General features: G+C 38.4%; 1 protein-coding gene across 4 annotated transcripts; it reads left to right on the top strand.

Annotated features, from left to right (window-relative positions):
- On the top strand, nt 1-25,819 carry DSEL (dermatan sulfate epimerase like). 4 transcript variants are annotated; one of them, XM_072152300.1, is made up of 3 exons: nt 1-551; nt 8,651-8,747; nt 21,423-25,819. In XM_072152300.1, the coding sequence occupies exon 3, from the start codon at nt 22,067-22,069 to the stop codon at nt 25,685-25,687; it is 3,621 nt and encodes a 1,206-aa protein (XP_072008401.1). In that variant the 5' UTR covers nt 1-551; nt 8,651-8,747; nt 21,423-22,066; the 3' UTR covers nt 25,688-25,819. The 4 variants fall into 4 exon arrangements, with proteins under 4 accessions (XP_072008401.1, XP_072008399.1, XP_072008400.1 ...); XM_072152298.1 differs by lacking the exon at nt 8,651-8,747; XM_072152299.1 differs by lacking the exons at nt 1-551; nt 8,651-8,747 and adding an exon at nt 13,914-14,070.

The following is a 25,819-nucleotide window of genomic DNA, read 5'->3' as shown; positions in this document are numbered from 1 at the left end:
GGCTTGTCTCCCCTCTCCTACACAGAGCAGCACTAGGATCCAGGGGACATCAGGCAGTAAGTGAGCTGTCTGCTGAGCTCCTCCCTCATCCCCATCACATTGTAGCTTTCACCCTTTGCTGCACTCCACAATCCTCTATGTATTTCCCTTTCCTTGGATGTGACGCCCTGGTCTGTGCCTGTGCTCCCTGGTGAATGCTGATCGCCTGTGCTGACGTCTCTGAGCTGCTGCAGAGGGATGGCAGGAACATCTTAGCTGTTCTGGGAAGGAATGCTGCAGCAGTCATACGCAAGAAAGCTTCTCTCTGCTCACTGGAAATCCAATTCTTACTTCCTCTCCAGACTTTGCCTCCAGACTATCATTCCTGTCCTGTCTGTATATCCCCATTTCAGCCTAAACCTGCATCATCTCAAGCCAGAGCTGAAGTTTCATAGATGACTTCTGCTTACAGATGTGGAGACAATACATCAGTACATCCTAATTGTATCCATGCCCAATTTCCATATGCATCATTCCCCATGCAATTCTATCCTCTTCCCAGCCTTGGCATGGTGAGTATATTCTTAATCTGCTACTACTTCCTGGCTTGATGCATCTCAAGAATTCTTGTTTGATTTTGTGTCTTGCTTGGAGATGATGAAGGATAGACTCCATCTAGTGGAGGATGCTTTTATCATTTGCGTATTTCCTTTTAAGCGTTTATGTTTGGATAGAAAAATTAGGAGTAATTTGTGTCCTGGTTGCTAAAAGTTGACATAGTTTCCTAATGTAATTTGACAAAGCATGTAGGATACATAATGTTGACAGTCTAAGGTGCAGTACATGTCTGTAAGGATAGATTCATACCTGGCAGGTTTGTTTTTTGTGACTATCCTAACCATTTACTATTAATCTATAAACTTGATGCTAAAAGATCCCCATTCGGATGAATAGATTTATAACAAAAGCCACATGTGAACATAGAGAAGCTTTATACTTAAAGTATGTAGTATAGCCATTGGGTACAAAAGGGGTATAAAAACTTTGCTGTGGCAATAAAATGAATACACAAACATTATTGTATACTAATCCTTGCATGTCCTGTTGTGATCTTCCCCTGGTAAATTCCTACTACACAATGACATGCACCACACATCAAGGGACGCCCGCATCGGGATGTGTTGCCCATGGTTACTTCCCCATAGTGGTCCTTAATGTTGAACATATCAGAGTGGGCATTAAAAAAGTGGGAGCAAACATAAAATGCTAAATGATAATATAAACAAACAAAACTACTACAAAGTCTATTGTGAGGAGGATTTGTTTCTTTGGTGACTGAGAGTCGCACTATGATCTACAGTATTTTTTTTATAGTAAGAAAAATATGGTAATAATCCTTGGTTGACAATTGTTTATTCCGTGGAACAGTAATGCTTTTTTCTTAACTATTCTTCTTTTAATGAGTCTATAATTCCCCTAGTTATCCCACTAGTAAAAACAGAATTGTATGAGACACTTTTTAAGTTTTTCTGACATACTGCAATAAGTTTCTTGGTGTATAGGGTTTCACCATGTGTGATGATGCACCTGTTATCTACTTTCACTTTGTGCTGATAAGAGGGTGATGCCAAGTTCTATGGGCAGTATATATATATATATATATATATATATATATTTACAATTACATCTTCTTAATGAAATGGGAAGATAATGTCCCATAAATGTAGTTTTGTTGTCCCTTGGATACGACCACCTTTGCAATCTGAACACAGTGGCCACTCCTGCTTGACCACTTGCATTCAGCGATCATTATCGCAGGTCGGCCTCGGGGCATGCAGTATTTTCAAATGTGCAAAACAATTTGTTTCTTTGTGCAATCACTCCAGCAGCAGGGGTTGTATCCAAGGACAACAATCTCAGTTTTATTGGACAGAATGGCTATATTTATGGGATATTAGCTTCACACTTATACATTTTTTAAATAAAATTCAATTGAAGAAATATATGTATATGGCAGATGAATGAAATTAAATTGTCAATGCCTAGATGATTTAACCTTTAAATAGGTCTCTTTTAATTTCCTTCACTCTTCTTTTCTTCTTTATTGTAAAAAATGATACATTGTTTGGATATCTGAATTAAAATATAAAAACTGATAAATTTGGTGAGAAAAAAAGATGCTACTTATAAAGCTAACTATCTAAATGATATGATTTCAATAATTCAGCATAAATCTTTCTGCGACTAATGTCGTTGAGCAGAGTATAAAGCAGTGTGTTGCGTATATGTTAGTGTTGTGCTTTAGCTTTTTAGAACTTTATTTGTTGAAGAGTGATACAGGTTCATAACCATGTGATGCGGGCTCCCACTGCTTATTGCTGAGGTTGTAAGCTGTAGGTTGACATTTTGTAGATAGAAACCCCACAATGCACTGCAGGTTTTTGTTGCAGGAAGTGTAATGGGAATTTTTCAATCTTGCCCTTTAGGCTGTTACTGAACATTGCAGCAGGTGTGCACTATGTGTGAACCCAGTCAATAAGTCAATCAACATCTAAAGGCTTGGAGTAGCCTGCATCTCACAAATCAGTTACTACAAAACTGAAACATACTGGGGCACATTTACTAAGGACAGTGCAGTGTGCACTATGTGCAGTTTGACTTTGTAGTGTGTAGAGGGCGCCAGATTCAGGATTTCTGGCAGAGCTTCTGCATGAATCTGGCACTCTAAGCACTTCTACGACAGAGTGCACCACTATTCTGTCAAACTCTGCATGCTAAATCCGGCACACGGTCTGACTGACTGACTAACAGAACGCCCCCTAATTTGAGTGGCATGAAGAGTAGTGTAGCATGCGCCACAAAGTGTTGCATGCGTCACAATTGTGTGGCATGTGCCAGAAATATGTCACAGACACTTCTTACCCGTGCAAGCAGTTTGCACTGAAAAGAAAATGCAAAGTCCAACAGACAACTGGCGCACAGCCCTTAGTAAATGTGGGCCAATGTATTCACACACATGACTTCCGAATGCCAGACACTCATTTATATTTCTCAGAGAGGTCCTAGCAAGTTTCCTTTAAATTAGCAAAAGCAGCTGGTGCATGACTCAGGAGACGTCTGAATGATATCTACATTTGTTGCTAAGGGTTTCCTCTAAATGTAGTTATATTTTGCGTTTGTTGTAAGTTTCATAAAAAAGCAACAAACAATAACTGCAAAAATGGGGGCATGTCTTCTTCTGCCCCTAATCAATGTTGGTCTTATCAGCAGTTACACCCCCAGGAAAGAGGGCAAATGATAAATATACCTATAGGTACATTTACACCTTTTAGATTTCCCATCCATCTGCTTGGCATCTCATCTATTTTATAACTGGGGAGCTAATAATGTGTGACAATTCCTCACATCTAACATCAGTGACCCTTAAGAATAAGTTCACACCTGCATTTGGCAGCTTCCCTTGTGTCCTTCTGTTATTTGTAGCAGAAAAAATATAACTGTGTCCCATGTAAATTTTCACGCCATACATAACTAAGGTGTAGCAGAAGCTAACCTTCCTTACTTGGAACCCTATGGAGAAAGGAAAGTGAATGGAGAATCTCCATTCACCTTTGTAGTTTGTTCCTGTTGTGCTTTAACCCCTTAATGACCGCCCTATCGGGATTCTATGGTGGTCATTAAAGGCACTTCTTCTGACGTGACGCCTTTCTACAGCGGCGCGTCAGAAGAAGATTTCAGGACATCGGGTTAGGTTGGTGCCGGTGTCGGGCTGTGTTAACACAGCCCAGACCCGGCACTAACACCCGGGATTGGAGTTTTTTCAAGCATGACCGCGGCGTGTAAGTGTCCCCACCGTGGATCGGATCCCCCTGGTGTGCTTACCGGGGGATCCGATCCCTCCTGCTGCAGCCCCGTGTTCCGGGGAGTGACCCGAGGCTGCCGGCTTCTGTCCCCACCGGGTTCTGCCTCCTGGCAGGACCCGGCTCTATGTAACTGAGCATGCTCAGCGTACTCAGTTACTTACACTGTACACTGCAATACAAGTGAGTTGCAGTGTAAAGGCTTGAACAAGCGATCCAAGCCAAAAGTTGGAAAATGTAGAAAAGAAAAGTCCCATAATCTCCCCAGTCACACATAAAATGCAAATAAAGTATATAAAACACAAAAAACGTACATATTTGGTATCACCGCATCCGTGAAAAACTTCCCATAATATACAAACACCATCACAAAAAATGTTCTAAAAAGCGATCAAAAAAAGTTATGTTCCCTAATATGATACGACTGAAAAGAACAACTCTTTACGCAAAAAATAAGCCTTCAACCAGTTCTGACAACAGAAAAATACAGAAGTCAAGGCCCTGAAAATTTGTCAATAGTAAAAACAATGCGATTTTCTCCAATATTGGTTTTGCTCAGTAAAATTGAGCAAAGATAAGAAAACCTATATAAATGAGGTATTACCCCAATCGTAATGAACCAGAGAATAAAGATAAAATATTATTTTTATGTTACGGTGATAGGGGGAAAAAAGTGCTAAAAATCCAAAATAAAATTGATGATTTTGTTTGTGTCCCCCTTGAAATAGTTAATAAAATCTCACGAATAAGCCTAAGACACCAAAAATAATTACCTATACATTGTATCTCATCCCGCAAATAATAAGCCTCCATTACCAAAAAAATTTACATTTTTAGCTTGTACAATGCGACAATACAAATCTGCTGTGAATGGTGCTGCTTTCATTCTATGCCCGGCTGTGTTCTCATACAGCAGTTTACTACCACATATGGGGTATCACTACACTGGGGAGAAATTGGGCATCAAAAGTTGCAGAGCATTTAATCATTTAATTTATTATGAAACTGTCAGTTTTTGCCTAAATGAATTTATTTTCCCCAAAAATCCCAAAAAAGGTCCATATTGTTTTAACCCATGTGAAACACTTAAAGGGTTAATAGACTTAATAGAAGTTGTTTTACATACGTTGAGGGGGTGAAGTTTCTATAGTGGGGTAATTTATGGGGTTTTACTATTGTTATTCCATTATTCCATTTATTCCATAAATGTTAATTATCAAGCTTTTTGGGTAGTTTTACTTCCTGTCTGGAAAGCAGAACATTTCAAACTTGGAAAATAAAGAATTTTTACAAACTTTTGCCAAATTTTCACTTTTTTTTCAGAAGGAAACGCAAAACTTATCACTTCAATTTTCTAACTAACATGAAGTACAGAGTGTCACGAGAAAACATTCTCAAAATCACCGGGATATGTTAAAGCGTTCCGAAGTTATAACCAATTATTGTGACACAGGGCAGATTTGAAAAATCAAGTCTGGTCATTGAGCTGAAAACTAGTGTCAGTGATAAGGGGTTAAGGTGAAAGACTTTAATGAAAAAAACCAGCACAGTATGTGATGGGCCTTATTTTTCTCAAATGTTATTAAAGACTTCAATAACTTCTAATATCCAATTCAAAACAGTGCTGCAACATGTAAACAAAACCCTTGAAGGGATGTAACATACATCACACGCACTGGGTGGCCACAGGGAGACAAGATAGCATTTCAGTTTGTGACAGCATAACAAAAAATCTCAACATGTGACCACTCATACCTTTTGCAAATCAGATATACCTTATAAAGCAGTTAGGGCAGTGCTACCCATTGCAGAGCTACATATAGCTCAATTGTAGCTACATATAGGCGATTTCTGGCCATTATGTGCCATGAGAATTAGTTAGGCAGGGCGAGGATCAAGGGGGACCAGCCACATTGTGCTCACTGCAGTGCTAAGGAAACAGTGGGAGGGTGAGACCGTGTAAAAGCCTTTGAAGCCCGATCTCAGGGAGGCTTGGGTAGCCCCTCAGGCTCACTAGCATCATTTTAAAAGCTGATTTTAGAACGAAAGAGGCCGCGGATAACCAGTCACAGTGTTTGGATCTATGAGTAAGTGGCCCTGGTTTAACATGCTTGATTTTGATGGTAGATTTCCTTTAAAGGGAACCTGTAATCAGAAATTGTATTGTATCAGTATGTTGTCAAGTATCTTCTAGATCAGTGATTTTCAACCTGTGTGCCGTGGCACACTAGTGTGCCGCGACACATGGTCGGGTGTGTTTTGTTTCCCGGCAATGCGCAGTCACGGCCTCTTACAATGTAGGAGACGTGTACAATAACACATGTGCAATCTTTGAACCTCGTGCGACAAAATGACGTCACCGAGGCCGGCGCATCATCCTGAGAGCGGAGAGACTCTCGCATTTGCCCACTGCCAAGGTAATGCCCACCAATAATGCTGACTATATGAGCTTTTGCCTGAGGATATGAACTGTTGGCAGAATACTCAGCATATGAGCTGGTACATGTAGTACTCCAGCAGTATACTGCATATAACAATGAGAAATGTAAAATGAAAAATACCATAGTCATGAGGCTGGAGTACTACAAGTACCAGCACATATGCCATGGCCATAGTACTTCTCTTTGTACCCCTTTATTTTGCAGTATATGAGCCACAAAATAATCATCACCATATACTAAAAGCAGGGAGAAACTGAGAACTGTTGAGGAAGAGCTTTGTGTGTGTCTTTCCACCATTCCTGCCAGGATATCCCTTTTGTGTTTATCGAAACAGGCCCAGGTTTCACACTGAGTGAGTAAAATAAATTTAGAATCTATATTATTAACTATATGTAGAATATGACTGTTTTAGTGTCATTTTGTGCTATTTTGGTTGGTGGTGTGCCCCAGGATTTTCTAAGTATAAAAAGTGTGCCGCGGCTCAAAAAAGGTTGAAAATCACTGTTCTAGATCATGTGTCTTTCATGACCCTTCTTGGTGGCGTCATCCAGAAAATCAACTTTGAAGTTAGATGTATAGTCAGGGAGGCAGAGAGTTTACACTGAAGTGAAACTCCCTGCCCTTGAACGCCTCCTATTATTCGCTGGACTTCAGGAGATCTGATCAATTACATACAGGTAGTGGTTTATAAGTGGTTGGAATGTTGACTTGACATGACCTGTCTTAATATGTCGGCCCCATTAACGTTCAAAGTTGAGCTGTAGGTGTAGTGCATTGCAGTGTTGTGCGCTAAATACAGATCACTGCACTGCTGACCTTAATGGTTAACCTGATGCTTTGTAATGGCGCAGGTATCTCTCCCACAAACCACATGCACTAGGTACAGCCGAGGAATGTGTCTTGTTAATGAATTTGCTTTTACACTAAATTTCCATCTAGTGTCAAATAACCAGCTACATATACTGGTGGCCCTTTTTATTCATTTTTCTCTCGTCAAACAGCTAATATTATTGACCACATCACAGACCCTGTTTACATGATGGTTTGTGCTCTATTATTTTCACAAGGCAATAATCTGTATCTAGAGTATTATTATTAACATTATTATTATGAGTGTGTTTTATATACTGAGGAAAGTGTGCAACATTAGGAAACATTTTATAGGGGGAGTTATATCACCTGTTAAACAATGTACAGGCAGTCCCCTACTTAAGAACACCCGACTTACATATGACCCCTAGTTGCAAACGGACCTCTGGATATTGGTAATTTACTGTACTTTAGCCCTAGGCTATAATAAAGAGCCATAACAGTTATCAAAGGTGTCTGTAATTAAACTTTATTGTAAATCCTGGTTCTGATGAAAACCCAACATTTTTAAAATACCGTTGTCACAGAGACCCAAAAAAATTGTCTGGGGTTAAGATTATAAAATATACAGTTCCCACTTACATACAAATTCAACTTAAGAACAAACCTACAGAACCTATCTTGTACGTAACCCAGGTACTGCCTGTATAATACGCCTGATGGTGACTTGAGCAGGACAAGCCACAAATGGGCAACTGCAGCGTGTTGCCTAAATGATTATTGGCACTATAAACATGCTTATACACGTGACTGGTAAAACTTTAAACAATAGGATGTCACTGTGCCTAGGTATGAGTGCTGTTCCATATCACTTATAGATGGCTAGCTTCCACATTTTCACCAGGAACTGGAGATCTACTTACATTTACATAAAAATTTATGATTGCCCAATCACAACTTAGAACTGATAAATGTGTCGAGCCAGGTAATGATGGATGGACTAGACGGTTAAGATAACACTGGACATTTTGACAGTTTTATTTGCTCATATTATTGGTCCTTCATTTTATTTTGTTAGTTTAGATTGTATGTAACCATAGTGCCTTGTCTTGTTATATAAAAAACCTCAATAGAGAAAATTTGAAACAGAAAAGGGGTGCCAAATTTTAATGAATTAATAGTAATCTGTACCACTCTAAAACTCCCTCTTTATTCTGACACATTCCTATCTGAAATATTAGAGAAGGAAATAAACAGTATTTGCCACAGCTGCTGTATGTTTCAACGTATTTATACCTACAATCTACAGCATCATGAACACATTTAGAAATGAGTGCGTTCAGTAAGACCTTCTGTCCTGATATGACTTTCTTAAGATGCAAGATGTATAAACAAGAGTAAAAACAAATGTTCACAAATCCGACAAGCACATTCTTTTCACTAGGTTTGTTATGGTGAATCATTATGGCATCAGTTTTCTTTGTTTTTACTGCAATACATTATGTATGTCAATACATTAAATACAACAAAATAAATATTGCTTTGCTGTTTTGATTGTAGATACGATGCAATGGGGCAGATTTACTTACCCGGTCCATTCGCGATCCAGCGGCACGTTCTCTGTGGAGGATTCGGGTCTTCCTGGCGATTCACTAAGGTAGTTCGCCCAATGTCCACTAGGTGTCGCCTCTGCGCTGAATTCTGTTGGAGTTTTTTTTTTTTTAAATACAACGTTTTTTCCGAATCCGTCAGGCTTTCTTATGACCACGCCCCCGATTTCCGACGTGTGTATGCCGGTGCCAATGCTCCACAATCCGATTGCTTGCGCCAAAATCCCAGGGCAATTCAGGGAAAATCAGCACAAAACGGTAAAATTCGGTAAAACCCGGCGTAAAAATGCAATTTGGGCCCTTAGTAAATGACCCCAATGTGTGTAGGAATTGTGTACTCCAGGACTGATAGAGACAGGATGGAAGTATATGTATTTTTTTTAATAACATGGAATTAGAGAATGTGTTATTTTGTTATCCTGAGTATATTTAAGAATCTTGTCTTTCTGGGAATACCCCTTTAAACTTCTCCTAAAAAGGAAATGTGTTTTTTGCTCTTTTGTATCAGTACAGGTGCAGGCTATAGACAAAGCACAGGTACGAGGCAGCAACTCCCTGCACCTGCCCACTGCATGGCATAATACTGCCCCCTCCCAGCCCAATCAGCAAATTGCCACTGCTCTGGGAATTGGGAACGAATCACGGCTTGGCGTACAAACCATGATAAATGTGGCTTTTTATATGCTCTTGACCAAGGACATTCGCTATATTTAGAGCATATCATTAAATTATTAAATTTCATTTATATACAAAAGTCAGCATTTCCAGGAAAAGTGATCCAGATTAATAGATCTTTACTAAATCTGCTTATTCTTTGGTTTTTGGCCATACAACCAAAACTTATAAATGGCAAAACAAAATATATATTCATCTAAGTAAGAAATACATTTCTTTTAAGGAAAAGTTTAAAGGAATAAATATTAAATTGGTCTCACTACCTAAAACATGAAACCAACTTAATATGAAGGTGAGATTAAAAAGTGGTATTCAGTCTCATAAAGCTTTATGCCACGATCAGAGCAGTATCTGTGTCACTGTCACCTTCAAACTACTCATGGACAATATAGTCTAAGCTGTTTAGATAGAGAAATCAAAATATATTCATAGAAGAGACGAAAAAGGAGGTCTGCAATGCGCTTCTTGGGGGACAGGATTTTATTCATAATACATATGCATGGAGGATTACGCGTTTCGGGAACGGACCGTTCCCTTCATCAGGTCCAATAGTAAATTCTAGAAGAATATTTCACATAAAAATTTTGTTTAAGAACAAAAATATATACATAAATTTAGTTGTAGTTGTAGTAATCCTCCATGCATATGTATTATGAATAAAATCTTGTCCACCAAGCAGCGCATTGCAGACCTCCTTTTTTGTCTCTTCTATGAATATAGTCTAAGAACAGGGTAGAGAAAATTTACATTTTCAGTGTTCAATATGTGATACCCAAGTGACCATAAACATGATACTGATAGTGTCTGGGTAGAACTTTGACAAGGATCCAATAAATACACCGCCCTACAAAGCCTTTTATCAATGTAGGTTTGCCTCATAGTTCTATACACAGGAACACCATATTATTGAAGCATTCAAACATTCACCCTATTACTGGGCAATGAAGACTTTACTGTCCATTAGGAATTTTAACCATATACTGTATATACTCGAGTATAAGCTGACCCAAGTAGAAGCCAATATACCTATTTTTAACACAAAAAATTGGAAAACCTATTGACTTGAGTATAAGCCAAGGGTGGGAAATACATTGGTCACAGCCTCCACCCAGTATATAGCCTGCCAGACCCTGCCCCCACAGTATATAGCCCCCCCAGTATATAGCCTGTTAGTTTCTGCCCCCCCCCCCAGTATATAGCCTGCAAGCCCATGCGTTATATATAAATCTCGAAGAGAGGCATCAAGGCATCCCAAGCAAGAAGAGGGCCTGTGGGGGGCATTGAAAAGGCGAGTACAGTGGTAATTTTTTTTAGACTTGAGTATAAGCCGAGCTAGTTTTTCTCAGCACAATTTTTGAGCTGAAAACTTGGCTTATACTTGAGTATATACAGGAGGTCCCCTACTTAAAAACACTCGACTTACATACGACCCCTAGTTACAAACTGACCTCTGGATATTTGTAATTTATTGTACTTTAGTCCTAGGCTACAATGATCAGCTCTAACAGTTATCACAGGTGTCTGTAGTGAAGCTTTAGTTTTAATCCTGGTTCTAATGACAATCCAACATTTTTAAAATCCAATTGTCACAGAAACCAAAAAAGTTCTGGCTAGGATTACAATGATAAAATATACAGTTCCGACTTACATACAAATTCAACTTAAGAACAAACCTACAGACCCTATCTTGTATGTCACCCAGGGACTGCCTGTACAGTATACCCACATGTGCTTGCTTACAGACAGTGGCGTAGCTGAAGCCCTCTGGGCCCCGGGGAAATATTTATAACAGGGCCCCCCACCATTTACAATAGATTTGGATGTATGAAAAGTTACCTTTCATCATGCTGCTGCTGTAATATAAAAAATAACATGGCTTTATGCATTATTTTTACAATATATTAGTGAGAGCATGACACAAGGAAACCTTCAATACATGAACATGTATCGGAAATAAAGGCATGCAGAAGTGCTTCCATTTACCACAAGAATTTGATTTAAGTTATTCTCCTACATAGTGAGGGGGGAATAACCAAAATCAATAGTGAGTATGCATACTGTGTCATTGTGCAGCATATGAGCTAGTAATGTCACGCACATTAGGATGTTAGTCAGTGACTACAGGACAGATAAGACACAGGTAGAAAGTCATGTAGTAACTCCCACCTGTGACGAATCGTTTCTGTATTCACTCACAGATGCCTTCAGATCCGTGCAAAACATCTCCACACTATGCAAGTAAAAATATCACAGTCACTTACAGCATAATGTTACCTGGACATTATATACTGCAGTATAATAGTGTTTATTATGCAACAGGAGTTAATTAATTGTGGAGGAACATAAATTATGTTGACCCTATATACATAAAAAGGAGTTCGCCTATTATTCCTACTGTATAAGAAAAAAATTTTTTACACTATAATATACTTTTTAATAAAACCACATACTTTCCGGTGGCCCCCACCTGCTTCTCCGCTTCCTTCAATTCCCGGCCCATCGCCATTACATTAGCCACGTCATGATGCCATCCCATGGCCTGTGTCTTAAACAGGTGGTAGGCACTGCCATGCTGTGCTCATCATCAGATGCACCGGTGATACATATGATATCAAAGCCCCCAGTAAATTTCATACTCGAGGGGCCTATTCTGGCTGCATGAAGTAAAAAGGGCTAAGGAGAGGGAGCACACGACAGGGGTACCCACCATTTGACAACACTTATTATGCCCCTGGTTATAGGTGCTCCAAAATATGATAAATGCCTAAAATTTCAGTATTAGCCTGGCCTTTTGTGGCTTTATGCCACGAAAAGTCTACATGCAGGAATCCATTAGGTAGAGACGTTTCACTTCAGCAAACCCCATTAGAAAAAGACTAATGGTTATTAAAATAAAGATTTGGGAATATGGAGCTACTTCTGGAACTAACAAAACACCAGGTATGTAAAAAAAACACCAGGTTTTCATTTAGTTTATAGCTATCAAGCAAACCTTTCTGTTTTCAATCCAATAACAAATACAATATAAACGTATTTAGGTTTTGCCAGCAGGTATACTGTAATTGTATCCATGTCAGCAGTCTGGCGTCAGCAATAAATCTGCAGTTTATAAAAGTGAATCTGCCCAACATACTCATTGAACCTACCACAAACTATAGGTTACAGCAGAAGGCTGGAATCGTGTTGCCTTGCTTCTACTTGGTGGCTGCTTTGACTCCCTGCAAAGTTACCCCTATGCGCTATATGTTATTATGTTTCTTCACAGCTATGTTTGTATGTTAGGTATTAAAGAATAAAGGCGCTGACGCTACACCCCTGAATGCTGTGATAAATAGTAACCAATCAGCAGACTCTGATCTAGGAGGTTTGAACAAGGGATGAGGCTTCAGCTGTCAGCTCTTTAGATTCCGGAAAATCTGCCACAGCTAAATGTACATTAAATCTAATAGATTACCTGTCAGGTTTTTACTGATGGACAATAACTCAGACCATACCAAAGCCTTCTGCACAGTAAGTGAATAATTGAAGTAGTTTTAGGAAGACCAGAAAACCCTCTTCTAACTTTTGAAGGTGTAAGATAAAACTAAACTAAAATAAGGTATATTAACCTTCCTTTGGTGTCCCCTGTCCCGTAGCTTATATGATCAATGATGTAATTGTTTTTTGCTCATACATTTGCTAAGACCACTATTGGATGCAGTGGTCGAGGGAGCCTTACCACTTCTGTTTTATGGGGAGCTCAAGAGTTAAGAACTCTTAGCAATACTTAACAACTCCCTAGAAAGACCAACCTTTAAATACTGTTTCAAAAAGTCTAATTTAAAAAAGTGTTTACAAAAGAAATTGTCATCAGGGAAGATTTATAGCGTAGCATACAATAGCATTCCGTCGTCATTTTCACCAGAAAGTATAAAATAGAAATTACAGGCAGTCCGCAGGTTACGTACAGGATGGGTTGTGGAGGTTTGTTCTTAAGTTGAATTTGTATGTAAATTGGAACTGTATACTTTAGAATTGTAACCCCAGCCAAAAAATGTATGGTCTCTGTGACAATTGGATTTTAAAAATGTTGGGTTGTCATAAGAACCAGGATTAACAATAAAGCTTCATTACAGACATCTCAGACACTGTTATAACTGTTTATTATAGACTAAGGCTAAAGTTCAGTAAATAACCAACATCCAGAGGTCCGTTTGTAACTAGGGGTCGTCTGTAAGTCTGGTGTTCTTAAGTAGAGGACCGCCTGTACATCTATGGGGTATTGCAATGGGGATTATAAACCCTAAAAATCATCCACCAAATTGTATACTGTAACACTGACAGTAAATGTGTGTTTAAATTTAAGTAATGTAATGGTTCTCCTAATGTTCCCCTTCAAGGTAAAAAAAAGAAATCTAAAACTAAAGAAAAATGAGGCAGATAATTTCAATAGCAGACAACATTCCAAAACATGTTTTGCAAGTTTTTTGCTCCATTCTGACTGGTCATTCGAGGGGGGCAGATTCATGCACAAACAAGCTTTACAGGTTTTTAGCAATGTGCAGCATTTTCCTGCTAAGTGTGTCCTGTCCTTGACGTTTATCTTAGAAGTCATAGAGGCTTACACCTATAAAGATAAAGACAGTATCTTGAATTGACAGTGACCACAAGAGAGATGATCACTGGACTCTAGTTTGCTGTCGGAAGACTGTGTAAGTGCGTATCATTTTTGGCTTTACTTTTGAAATTATTTTATGGCTAAGAATGTAGGAGTTTGGTTTTAAGTACATAAGTGATCTGTATTCTCAAGTGACACTTTTTTATTTTAAGTTATTTTTTTTACTATAATTTCATTTAGACTGCACTTCTCTACAGCAAACTCGTTTAACATATAATTAATATATAATGCAAGTGTAGAGTAGACAGAAAAAATAAGGTCTTTGTATGAATGCACATGATATAGGAGAATTTTACTCTTTTAAAGCATTTTCAATATTAATTTCATTATCTTTTTCATATTTGGAATCTTTTTTTCTTTTTAGAGAAATAACATCAGAAAATCTTGCACAACTTTTTTCAGCAAACATGATTCCATGGTGTATAAGCCTTATAAAAATGATTGGTAGATACAGCACTAATGTTATAATGGCACGCAGTAATATAGTGCACTTCTGAACTTAGATATTGATCTATCTCCATTAATGACATAGATTTTTATACTTTTCTTAGTAGCTTGTAAATGTCACCCTGTTTCTCATCAATCATCTCTCTTCCAGCCTTTGTAATCAAAGCCATAATTGTCTAACTGATGGGATATTCTTTCTGATGTACCATCTTAGCTTGTAGGTGCGACTCCCCTGCTATAGGAGGTAAATAAATCATTATGGCGTTCCACTTATAGAATGAATAAGAATCCTGATTGCTTTTTCTTAACAGGACCCTGTTATCCTATTCCCTTAATAAACTCTTTCAAAAAGAATTGTTTAGACCCATAATGACCATTGTGTGTTGTTCATCACTTGAATATCCGACTGTGTAGGAGGCATGGAAAATCACTATAATGATTCTTATTCTTAAACACTAATTGTTATAAAGCTACTGTAGGTTATATAAGCAGTACTCAGATAAAGCAGCCTATCCAAATCATTTGTGGCACTTCTATATGTGTAAGCCTTGGGGTCTTCTGGAAGCTCAGCTCCACTCTGCTGTATTTTTTCAGTTTGCATCCATTGTAAAAACACACAGATTCAGGTAGATAAATGAAAAAAGTTATAAAGAATCTTTTCCCACAAACTTTTCCCCCGACTTTCAAACAGAAAAGTGGCAGAATTTTATTTTTCTTTGCTGCGCCTCTTATACTCTATTTATGAAGAGGTGGCACCACAATATTGGTGGTTTCCCGACACTCAAGGGTTGTTCTATTTGTGGCACCGCTTGTGAATCTGACACTTACTTCCCACTGAAAATTATAGCACACTTCCTGCGCCACCCTGCACCCAAATAATAAATCCCCCCCCCCCTATATATACACCTACTCAGCCCCTTATGCTCTGTAATGTTATATGCTTGCAGACAACACTGCATTGTTATGGTGATAGTTTCAATGTAAACTCTTTGCTCTGTCAAAGGTAATGACTGTAATGTTGTAAATTATTGGAACTTTACAAAATGTCTCATTAGTATATTCTAGATACATGGAAATAATAAAGAACAAATAAGTGTATATTCCTAAATCATTCTTCATACTATTTTCTGTGTGTATGTGTGTAAGGAAACGAAAAATGTATATAGGTTTTGTGCAATTATTGACCCAAATGGCTTTTTATTATTTAGCTAATGGCGGTTATTAAGGAGTACAGTTATGGGTCTACTTTAGACCTCCTGTAGACCATGGATTGTGTCCTCTTTGGCATGGGAGTGTGAGCACTGCTCTCTATTTTGAAGCACAGGCAGTCAGCTCCAGCATCAAATCCCGAACCGTGTGCATGAGCCTATAGGACTAAATGAAGACATGTGCTAGCCAGTGAAATAAATGGTTTGCACACGTCCCCATTACACATTAGTCTGCGTGAGGCCTTAGACCTGAGAATAATGGAGAGAACTTCCCTAATAATTACAATGGACTCATAATTATGACTTCTGCCTTATTATTTGGTAGCTATAAGCAGGGCCGGATTAAAGGAGGGGCTCCTGGGGTTCGAGCCCCATGGCCCCCACTACTTTCACTTTTAAAGGTTCCCCCACCAGTTTCCCACAGTCAGTGACCCAGCTCAGCTCACTGACCCAGCTCAGCTCAGTCTCTGTGTGTGATGCGCAGTCTAGAATGTCAGCTATGTCAGTGAGACACAGCTGCTATCACTGGATGAGATCGCCGATGCACTGTTGCGGCAGCAGCAGGTTGTGATGGGATGCCACCGGTGAGTGATGACATCACGCTGTCGGAGTCTGATCACTACATGCATTGGCAATCTCCCCCAGCGATGGCAGCTGCCCGAAAACAGAGGAAGAGCCTGCAGCATCGTGGGATCACTGGAAGGGACGGTGAGGTAAGTATAAAGTTCATTATTTTGCGGCAGCCGACAGCCTATATACTACAGGGGCTGGCTGGCTATATACTTCGAAAAATATTATTGGAAGGGCCCCCACCAGTTTGTGCCCAGGGGCCCCCACCACCCTTAATCCGAACCCTGGCTATAAGCACAACGGTATGGTGACAAATCTACTGTAAGTATTTTCAAGATAATCTTTAAATTTCATTCTTTACCTAACACCGAAGAACACATCTGTATGCTTAACCATTACAGGTGGTCCCCTACTTAAGAACAACCAACTTACAGACGACCCCTAGTTACAAACAGACCTCTGGATGTTGGTAAATTACTGTACTTTAGCTTCAGGCTACAATAATCAGCTGTAACAGTTACTAAAAGTGTATGCAGTTAAGCTTTATTGTTAATCATGGTTCATATGACAGTCCAACATTTTTAAAATCCAATTGTCACAGACACCAAAAAAACTGTGGCTGGGGTTACAATTATAAAATATACTGTTCCAACTTACATACAACTTCACCTTAAGAACAAACCTACAGAACCTATCTTGTACGTAACCCAGGGACTGCCTGTATTCTACATTTGAAAACAAGCTGCAGCACCTTTGTATGTGTTCTGTGACTCCAGGGGTCATCAATGTATTGAGTAATTTTACACTCTCTGGGTAGACATTAGTCACCATCGCAGTTGTTGTTGTTGTTTAATTTTCATTAGCCCACTGTTAATTGCAGTACAGGCTGGAATCCATTTTCAATTTACAGAATAGATTGAATTCATCTGCTATGAGCAGGGACTTTCAATTTTTGAAAGGCTGTGGACAAGCCCTTACATATTAGATTTAAATCTACTACAAAGCTACAATATAGAAAAAAAACCAACAGAAAATGTGTTTTCACATATGGCTTCCAGTTTTCTGAATTAAAAGATACAAACACTACAACCATGCCTTAGCTATCTATCACTGTATGTGACGGAAATATGCAATGCATGACCAAAGTTTACAGAAGTACCTGAACCTGTTTTACCTGGTGTAATAAATTGCATGTTTGGATGGTTTGGAGAGAATACATTTCTGCTTTTCCCTGAGAAGCTTCTCCCCCGCAAATATTCTGCATATGTTTAGAAAATTGCCTTTTGACAATGATATGTCTCTCCCCCTCAGGGGGTTACTGGCTATAGCCACTGGAAAAGAAGCATTTATTTCAACTTTCTTTTTCAGCGATTTAGATGAAAAAAATCATTGTTTAACCCCTTCGTGACCCAGCTCATTTGAACCTTGATGACGAGGCTTGTTTTCAAATCACTTTATCCGGTAATAGCTTTAGAAGCCTTTAACTTGCCAAAATTGTTTTTTTTTTTTTTTCGAGTTTTTTTTAAAGTTTGTTTTTTCGTAACATTTTGTATTACAAGTTAGTGAGAATTTTTTTGTACTATGTACCTTTCCCATTTGTGAAAATGCAAGCCAGAAAATGTTTGTACTTTGGTAACAAGAATTGGATTTGGTAAGTTAATTGGTTTGCAAAAGGATTAAGGTCTTCTATCCTTTAGTCTATCCTTCTTCCTTTAGTTCAAATGTTCCAAAGTTTGAGTTTGATTACTCTCTGAAGCAGGATATCTTATCATATAACAATTACACAAACTCCATAAATGAGTTTAGTCATTAAAAACATTGATAACTTATTCATTCAATACGTTCTCAACATCCAGCATCCTCACAGATCAGCAGTTCTAAGTAGCTGATATAGAGAGCGCTATAGGAACGCCCCATTCTTTGCTTTCCTGGAACAGCTGATATATTGAGTTGCTGAATTTTAAATCTCACCCCTGCCACAAATACCTTCCCATTTTTGGCTTTTGGTGCCACAGTAGTTTTTGCAGCTGTTCCCAGCCTTGATGTTAAAGGTAACCTGTCACCATATTTTCACAACTACAGCTTGTGACAGTTTCTCATAGAGCCGTATTTGCTAACAGACACCCTTCTTTTAGATAAAAATGGTTTCCCTTACATAAACCTGGCATCAGAGAGGGTGTGTCCTTCTTGTCCAGTCTCTTCAATCTACCCCTCCCCATGTCCCATTCTTCTTCTCAGCATTCACCACTTGTTATGTGACTAGGGGATGTCATCTAATGTCCTTTACCCAGCTACATCTTTCACATGTATTTATTTGATCACATGAAGGCACAGCATACCACCATGGAATTCTACTCCCTTTCCCCATGCCCCCATGGTGGCATGCTGTGATTTCATGTGATCAGATACATACATGATGTAGACGATGCAAATATAACTGGGTAAAGGCCTTAGATGACATCACTCATCTCCTAGCAATTGGACCTGTCAATCAGAGACAAGGAGGCAGGGAAATACAAGTAAAATTTAATAAGCAGGACTCGCTTTGTTTGACCTCAGGTGAGTACCATATAAGTTTACACTTTAATTTTTTTTAACATTGCAGCCATAGAAAGAAACTATATAGGGAGAAGGACAATGCTTTTTAATCATAGTTTTTAATGAAGTATTTATTTTGGGTGGGTTAATTTAAATGGCAGGTTCTCTTTGAGTAAAATTTTCCTGGATCTATAATTATTAGCGAAAAAGATTAAGAATTACCGTATTTTTTGGACTATAATACGCCCCTTACTATAAGACACACCCAGGATTTAGGCTTCCAAAAAAGGAAAAATATATTTTAAACCAATTAAAATATCCCTGTTGGTCGCACTAAGGCACAGCACACACAGCACTGCCTCATCCATACATTTAAACTCACAGATCAGCTATACACAAATAAGTTAACACAGTGGGAACTGCTCTACACATAATTACATACAAAGCTCTACTATACACATATAGGAAACCTACTGGGAAGTACTACACACAAAAAGAACCCTTCGCCTCCTCTTAGTCTTACCCTGTCCTAGTGAAGTACATCTCTATTCCCAGCAGTATCAGACCTGTGGTGATGTCAGAAGCGTGTGCTTCTGACATCAACGCAGGTCCTGTACCTGTAGGCAGAGGGAGAGAGCAGTGCGGAGGCTCTCCTCTCTGGGAGATCAGGTGCAGATCTATGTCAGGGCATCACCCGATCTCCATTACAGCGGTCAGGAGGGTCTGGCAGTGCTGGATCTTCCTGACCTTCGGTCTATAAGAAGCAGGCACTTTTGAGCAAGATTTTATCTTGCTAAAAAGTGCGTCTTATAGTCCAAAAAATACGGTACATTTTTATGACTATTTTTCACATATACACTTTGGTGTGCTTATGCTGTTTGAATTTTAAATCTTAAATATTTCTATTTTTTAAAACCAAATGGATTGTTAATACATAGTTGGATACAGACAGCTATATAAAATAATGTATTTGTTTAAGCCCATCATTTGTTAAAGTAGAAGATACAAATGTTCATTGAGCTTAAATCTTTTAAGTGTTATATAAATTTTTGCCAAGGCTTGTTTGGCAGAATATCTTATGGCTGTTTTATAAATTAATGTCTTAATACAGATTTTTTTGGCTTAATATGCTAGTTAATAACTTTATAAGCTAGTAGTAATTAGATGCTGCTTCTTTCCATTATTGTATATACTGTATGTGTAATATATATATGTGCAAAATTTTTCTCAGCTCAGAGATTGGTTGTTAAATTTTTAATAACACATGACTGACCATGTAGAAAATGTATCAAACATGCATTTTTCCAGTTAAGTTGTCAGAATGCATTATAACTTTTTAAAGCAAGAGCCACACATTATAAAGGGGGAAATGTATAAAAGCAAGAATTTACAATACCTTTTACTTCAAAAACTGTTTCAAACCTGTATTTGAGCCTTTATCCTAAAGTTGTGTTTACACACTGTGATAAATTTTTCTGTGAAAGCCACGTCTAAGTCTCTAGTTTGCTCCCTCTTTTGCAGGTTTAATGTTTCAGATGTAATTATAACTATAAATATATTTTAGGGAAGGCTTAAAATTTTTGTGACTCACCCGTTCTCTGCAAGGTCATGCCCAAAATGGCGTGTGAAGCAGAAAACCACTAAAACTGGTTGAAATGGGGGTCTTGGACTATATACGGGATGTCTGGAGCTATATACTGGGGGTCTGGAGCGATATACTGGAGAGATGGAGATATATATGTACATTGGATATATATATATATATATATATATACTGGGGGGCTGGATATAGTGTATATCGGGGGCTGCAGTTATATACTGGAGAGCTGGGGATATTTACTGGGGGGCTGGGGATATATACTGGGAGCTGAGTATTGTATATACTGGGGCTGGAGATACATGGTGGGGGCTGGATATTGGAGATTTACTGGGGGGGGGTGGAGTTATATACACAGTTGGTCAGTTGTGGTGTGAGGTGACTGTTATCCAGGTGATATTATATTGTAAGTGAATGTGATAGTTTTAGTTTTGCCTGTTACTGATCAGTAGTGTAGTCGCTGACAGACCTTCTAGTCTAACCCTCATCATATATTGTGTCAGTGAAAGTCTTCCTTCCAAATAAGACCCGTGGACGATGTGCGAAGGTGTTGATAGTTGTCAGTATTTTTTGGTTAGGTTGTTGGTCCTTTTTAGGGTTTGCCTGGTAAAATTGGTGGACATGATGTAGGCTTAGAGGTACCAGTCTGCATCTGTGTATTTATGGTAGGGGCCTGCTATCTCTCTACAGCCCGGGGCCCATGGTAGTCTTAATACTCCAACCCATCCATGGTCATTATTTGCAGCTGATGTGTCATCAGCTTGTTAAGTCAACTTACATACATGATATCAGCAATAAAGACTGTCTGAGTTGCAAACATAGGCAAGAATAGGACCTTCTCTGAGTTTTTTGGCCTAGATATTTGGCTCACACATGGATCCATGCAAACCAATAGAACCAAATGTGTCCTTCTGCTATCTGTTAAATGTCCTATATGTATGTATCTAAAGTGAAATATTTTACTCTCTTAGAACATGCACATTTCATTATGTTTTGGCATTTTGTCATGCGACTTTGTTTCTCTCCCCAGGATATCAAAGTCTTACACAGCTGAAGATGGGAAGTTGAAAAAGAAACTACTGAAAAAGCAGATGCTGAATTTCTGAGATTATTACAACTTCAACTCCATAAAGAAAAACAACAAAGAAGAAACAATATTTGGCTAATACTGTATAACAAGGCAAATCAAGTGAAAAAAAGCTTTTCTCCAGCGTTTCAGGGTTTTTAATTGCTGACAAGAAGAAAATGAATTAATGGCACAAAACCCTTTTCACGTAAGCGTTTTGGCAGCCACTCAAGACATGACTCATAAAACATCGAGCATATGTGGCAGTTGTGCTCAATAGTTATTTAAGTGAGCAAGTATGTATACACTTCACAAAGACCCAGTATGCTACCATTGTACTGTTCCCTCGTATAGCAAAGTATCCATAGCAATCACAGACTTTCTAGAATCCATAACTTGCAACTTATATCTATCTTATCGGGTTCCATTATCACAAACATAGGCATTAATATTGTACTCGGTAACCAAGGTATCCTGGCTGGACAAATTCTCTGCTATGAATTTAGCAATATATTTTAAAAGCAAGTATCCAACTATCTGTAGAGGTTACCTAACCCAATAGAAGATCATAGAACCACATATGCCATTGATTTGTAGACAAACGGAACATGGCTCCAAATGTTGTAGGAAACTCTCTTTTTGCAGTGTTTTTTATTTTTCTGTCACCCGCCTGGTGTAGTAATTTTACTGAAGATTGGATGGCTCTCAAAGCAGATATCACCCCTTACAACAGATTATTTCATGTTTCTGCTAGTTTCAAGCAGAAAAACAATCCTTCACATCCAAGATTATATTTTGATAGTGCAGATGTTCACGGACTGAGGCAAAAATCCCACACTACTCATCTCCATTTATTCAGAGCGATTAAAACTGCAGTCAACAAAATGCTGGCTAATCCATCTTACTACTTGCCCCCTCCAAAGTATGCTGACTTTACAGCTAAATGGAATGAGATTTATGGAAATAATTTGCCTCCATTGGCTTTGTATTGTCTGTTGTTTCCAGATGATAAAGCTGCATTCACTTTTGCACTGGAATACATGGACAGAATGGCCAGTTATAAAGATTGGCTAGTCCAGAATGCACCAGGTGATGAGGTACCAGTCGCACACTCTTTGACAGGGTTCGCAACAGCTTTTGACTTTTTATACCGGTTCCTTGACACTGATCGAAAACAAAAGTATTTGGATCAAATAGAGACTGTTAGTGATGAAATGTATAGATGTTCAAAGATTCGTGCATGGGGTAAACAATTTCTCCACAACCACCAAACTACAAATATGCTAGCACTGCTTACTGGAGCACTAGTGATGGAAGAGCACAATTTAAAAAAGGCTAATACATGGAAACAAATTGCTGTTGATGTGATGGAAAAAACAATGTTCCTCTTGAATCATGTTGTCGATGGATCTCTCGATGAAGGAGTTGCGTATGGTAGCTATACATCAAAATCGATAACACAATATGTTTTCTTGGCAAAACACCATTTTGGTATGAATCATTTTGACAACAACTGGCTGAGAATGCACTTCTGGTTTTATTATTCTACTCTCTTACCAGGGTATCAGAGAACAATAGGGATAGCAGATTCTAATTATAATTGGTTTTATGGTCCAGAAAGCCAACTGGTATTTCTGGATACTTTTGTTTTGAAAAATGGAGCTGGTAACTGGTTGGCTAGTCAGATCAGAAAACATAGACCAAAAGATGGGCCGATGGTACAATCCATAGCACAAAGATGGAGCACACTTCATACAGAATATTTGTGGTACAATCCTGAACTTACCTCTCATCCTCCAGTTGATCACAACACACCAAAAATGCATGTCTTTCCTAACTGGGGAGTTGTAACCTATGGTGCTGGCTTGCCTAATACTCAAACAAATACATTTCTTTCATTTAAGTCTGGAAAGCTTGGTGGTCGAGCAGTTTATGATATTGTCCACTTTCAGCCATATGCCTGGGTAGATGGGTGGAGAAGTTTCAATCCAGGTCATGAGCATCCTGATCAAAATTCCTTCACGTTTGCTCCTAATGGACAAGTTTTTGTCTCAGAGGCTCTGTATGGACCAAAATTCAGTCATTTAAATAATATTTTAGCTTTTGCTCCTTCTCCAACAAGTCGGTGCAATAGTCCTTGGGAAGGTCAACTTGGGGAATGCTCACAATGGCTACAGTGGACAGCAAATGAATCTGGAGATGCAACTGGTGAGGTTATCACAGCCAGTCAACAAGGGGAGACAATGTTTTTAAGTGGTGAAGCAGCCTCTGCCTACTCGTCTTCCATGAGATTAAGAAGTGTATACCGATGTTTGCTGCTTTTAAATCTCCAAACACTACTTGTAGTTGATCATATTGAAAAAGATGAAGATTCCCCTGTGTCTCTTGCCAGTGCCTTCTTTCATAATCTGGATATTGATTTTAAGTATGTCCCATTTAGGTTTAATAATAAATTTAATGGTGCTATGATGGATATATGGGATGCACATTACAAAATGATTTGGATAGACCAAAATGGTAATAGCCCAATAGGTAGAATTCAAGAAGCAGAACAGAAAGCAGAGTTCAAAAAGCGGTGGACACAATTTGTTAATGTCACTTTTCCTCTAAGCCAAAAAATGTCACGGATTGCTTATGTATTCAATGGACCATATGTTAATGTATCTGATCTGAAATTCCTAGAGAGTAGCAGCCATGGTGTTAAAATATCAGTTAAAGTTAATAATACAGAAAATATAGTGTCAATTGTAACAGATTATAACAATCTTGAAGGCAGATTCAATTTTCTTGGCTTTGGGGGATATGCAAAGTTAGAAGATCCAAACAGAATAGTCCGGTTTGGATTGGGCACAGAGCATCTTAAAAAAGCATCAACATTAATTAGTATGAATGCATTTCACTTTGGTCTCAAAGTTCATTTGATGATAGGACTGATACTGTGTGCAATCTTGGGTCTTTTAGCATTTCATTGGAGATTATATATGTCCTTTGGTAAGTTAATGCGTTGGATTTTAGTTTTAATTATAACACTTTGGATTTTTGAATTTATAGATGTATGGACAGCATGTACTCAACCAATTTGTTCAAAGTGGGTTAATGAGGGAGCAGATAGAGAGACTATTAAAAAAAGTCAAGCCCATTATGATTTGCCCACTGTAGTTATTACATCTCTACCAGGATCGGGGGCTGATATTTTGAAACAACTGTTTTTCAACACTTCTGATTTTGTTTATATTAAAGTTCCTACAGCTTACATTGATATTCCAGAAGCAGAATACAAAATTGATTCATTTGTGGATCCATGTGAATGGACTAGCTCTGATGTGGTGGATGGACATTTTCAACTTATTCAAGGTTGGCTTCAGTCGTTGCTTCACAACACGAAACTTCATTTGCAGAATATTGATTTACAAGAACCCATAAAGCCACGTCTTTTTCACCATTTTACAGTAAACAAGGATAAAAAGAGACGATATAAGAGAAGAGACCCCTTTTCTGAGCAAAAAACTAGATACAAAGGTTACTATGACAGAGATGCTGACTATGTTAGACAACTTCGTAAACATTTAGCAGTGTTTCCCAATGCTCAACCAGTGCTTGGTTTAAGCAGTGGAAGTTGGACTTTAAAGATTCCATTCATTGAAAAAATTGTTGGACCTCAGTTAAGGGCATTATTTATTGTACGTGATCCACGGTCCTGGGTTTATTCTATGTTATATAAAAGCAGTCCAAGTTTGTTCTCCTTGAGGAATGTGGACCAGCGTTTATCAACAATGTTCAAGGATGAAGAAAAGCGGAAATGCAGGTCAAATACTGGCTATGCTCCTGAATATGACTCACTAAAAGAAGAGTTTACTAATCCCAAATCACAGGCCCTGACAAAACTTTCCCATGTATGGCTAGCTAATACTGCAGCAGCTATTAGAATAAATAATGATTTACAATCAAAAAGTTACCTTTTGATTAAGTTTGAAGATATTGTGAACTTCCCTGAAGAAACTAGTCAGAAAATATTTAGCTTTTTTGGCATTCCTATTTCACCTGCAAGTTTGAATCAGATAATGTTTGCGAGTAATACCAACTTATTTTATCTACCACATGAAGGGGAAATTTCCTCTGCTAATATAAACACATGGAAGATCAATATGCCGAGGGAAGCTATTGCAACGATTGAGGACATATGCTGGACACAAATGGATAAACTTGGGTATGCAAGATTTAGAGACTAGTGTAAGACCAAACCAAATATTATCAGTAATGAGAATTATAGTCCTATATGCTGCAGGTCAGCAATCATTTGCACTATATACTGTATCTCAATATTCCTTGATCCATGATCAGAATAAAAAAAAATATTGTTT

The sequence above is a fragment of the Engystomops pustulosus genome, chromosome 5, assembly GCF_040894005.1.
Source record: "Engystomops pustulosus chromosome 5, aEngPut4.maternal, whole genome shotgun sequence".
NCBI classification, from domain to species: Eukaryota; Metazoa; Chordata; class Amphibia; order Anura; family Leptodactylidae; genus Engystomops; species Engystomops pustulosus.
This window is presented reverse-complemented; position numbering and strand designations above follow the sequence as displayed.

Coding starts and splice junctions, on each gene's coding strand:
- DSEL (XM_072152298.1), top strand. CDS start 22,067: ATGGCTCCAAATGTTGTAGGAAACTCTCTTTTTGCAGTGTTTTTTATT.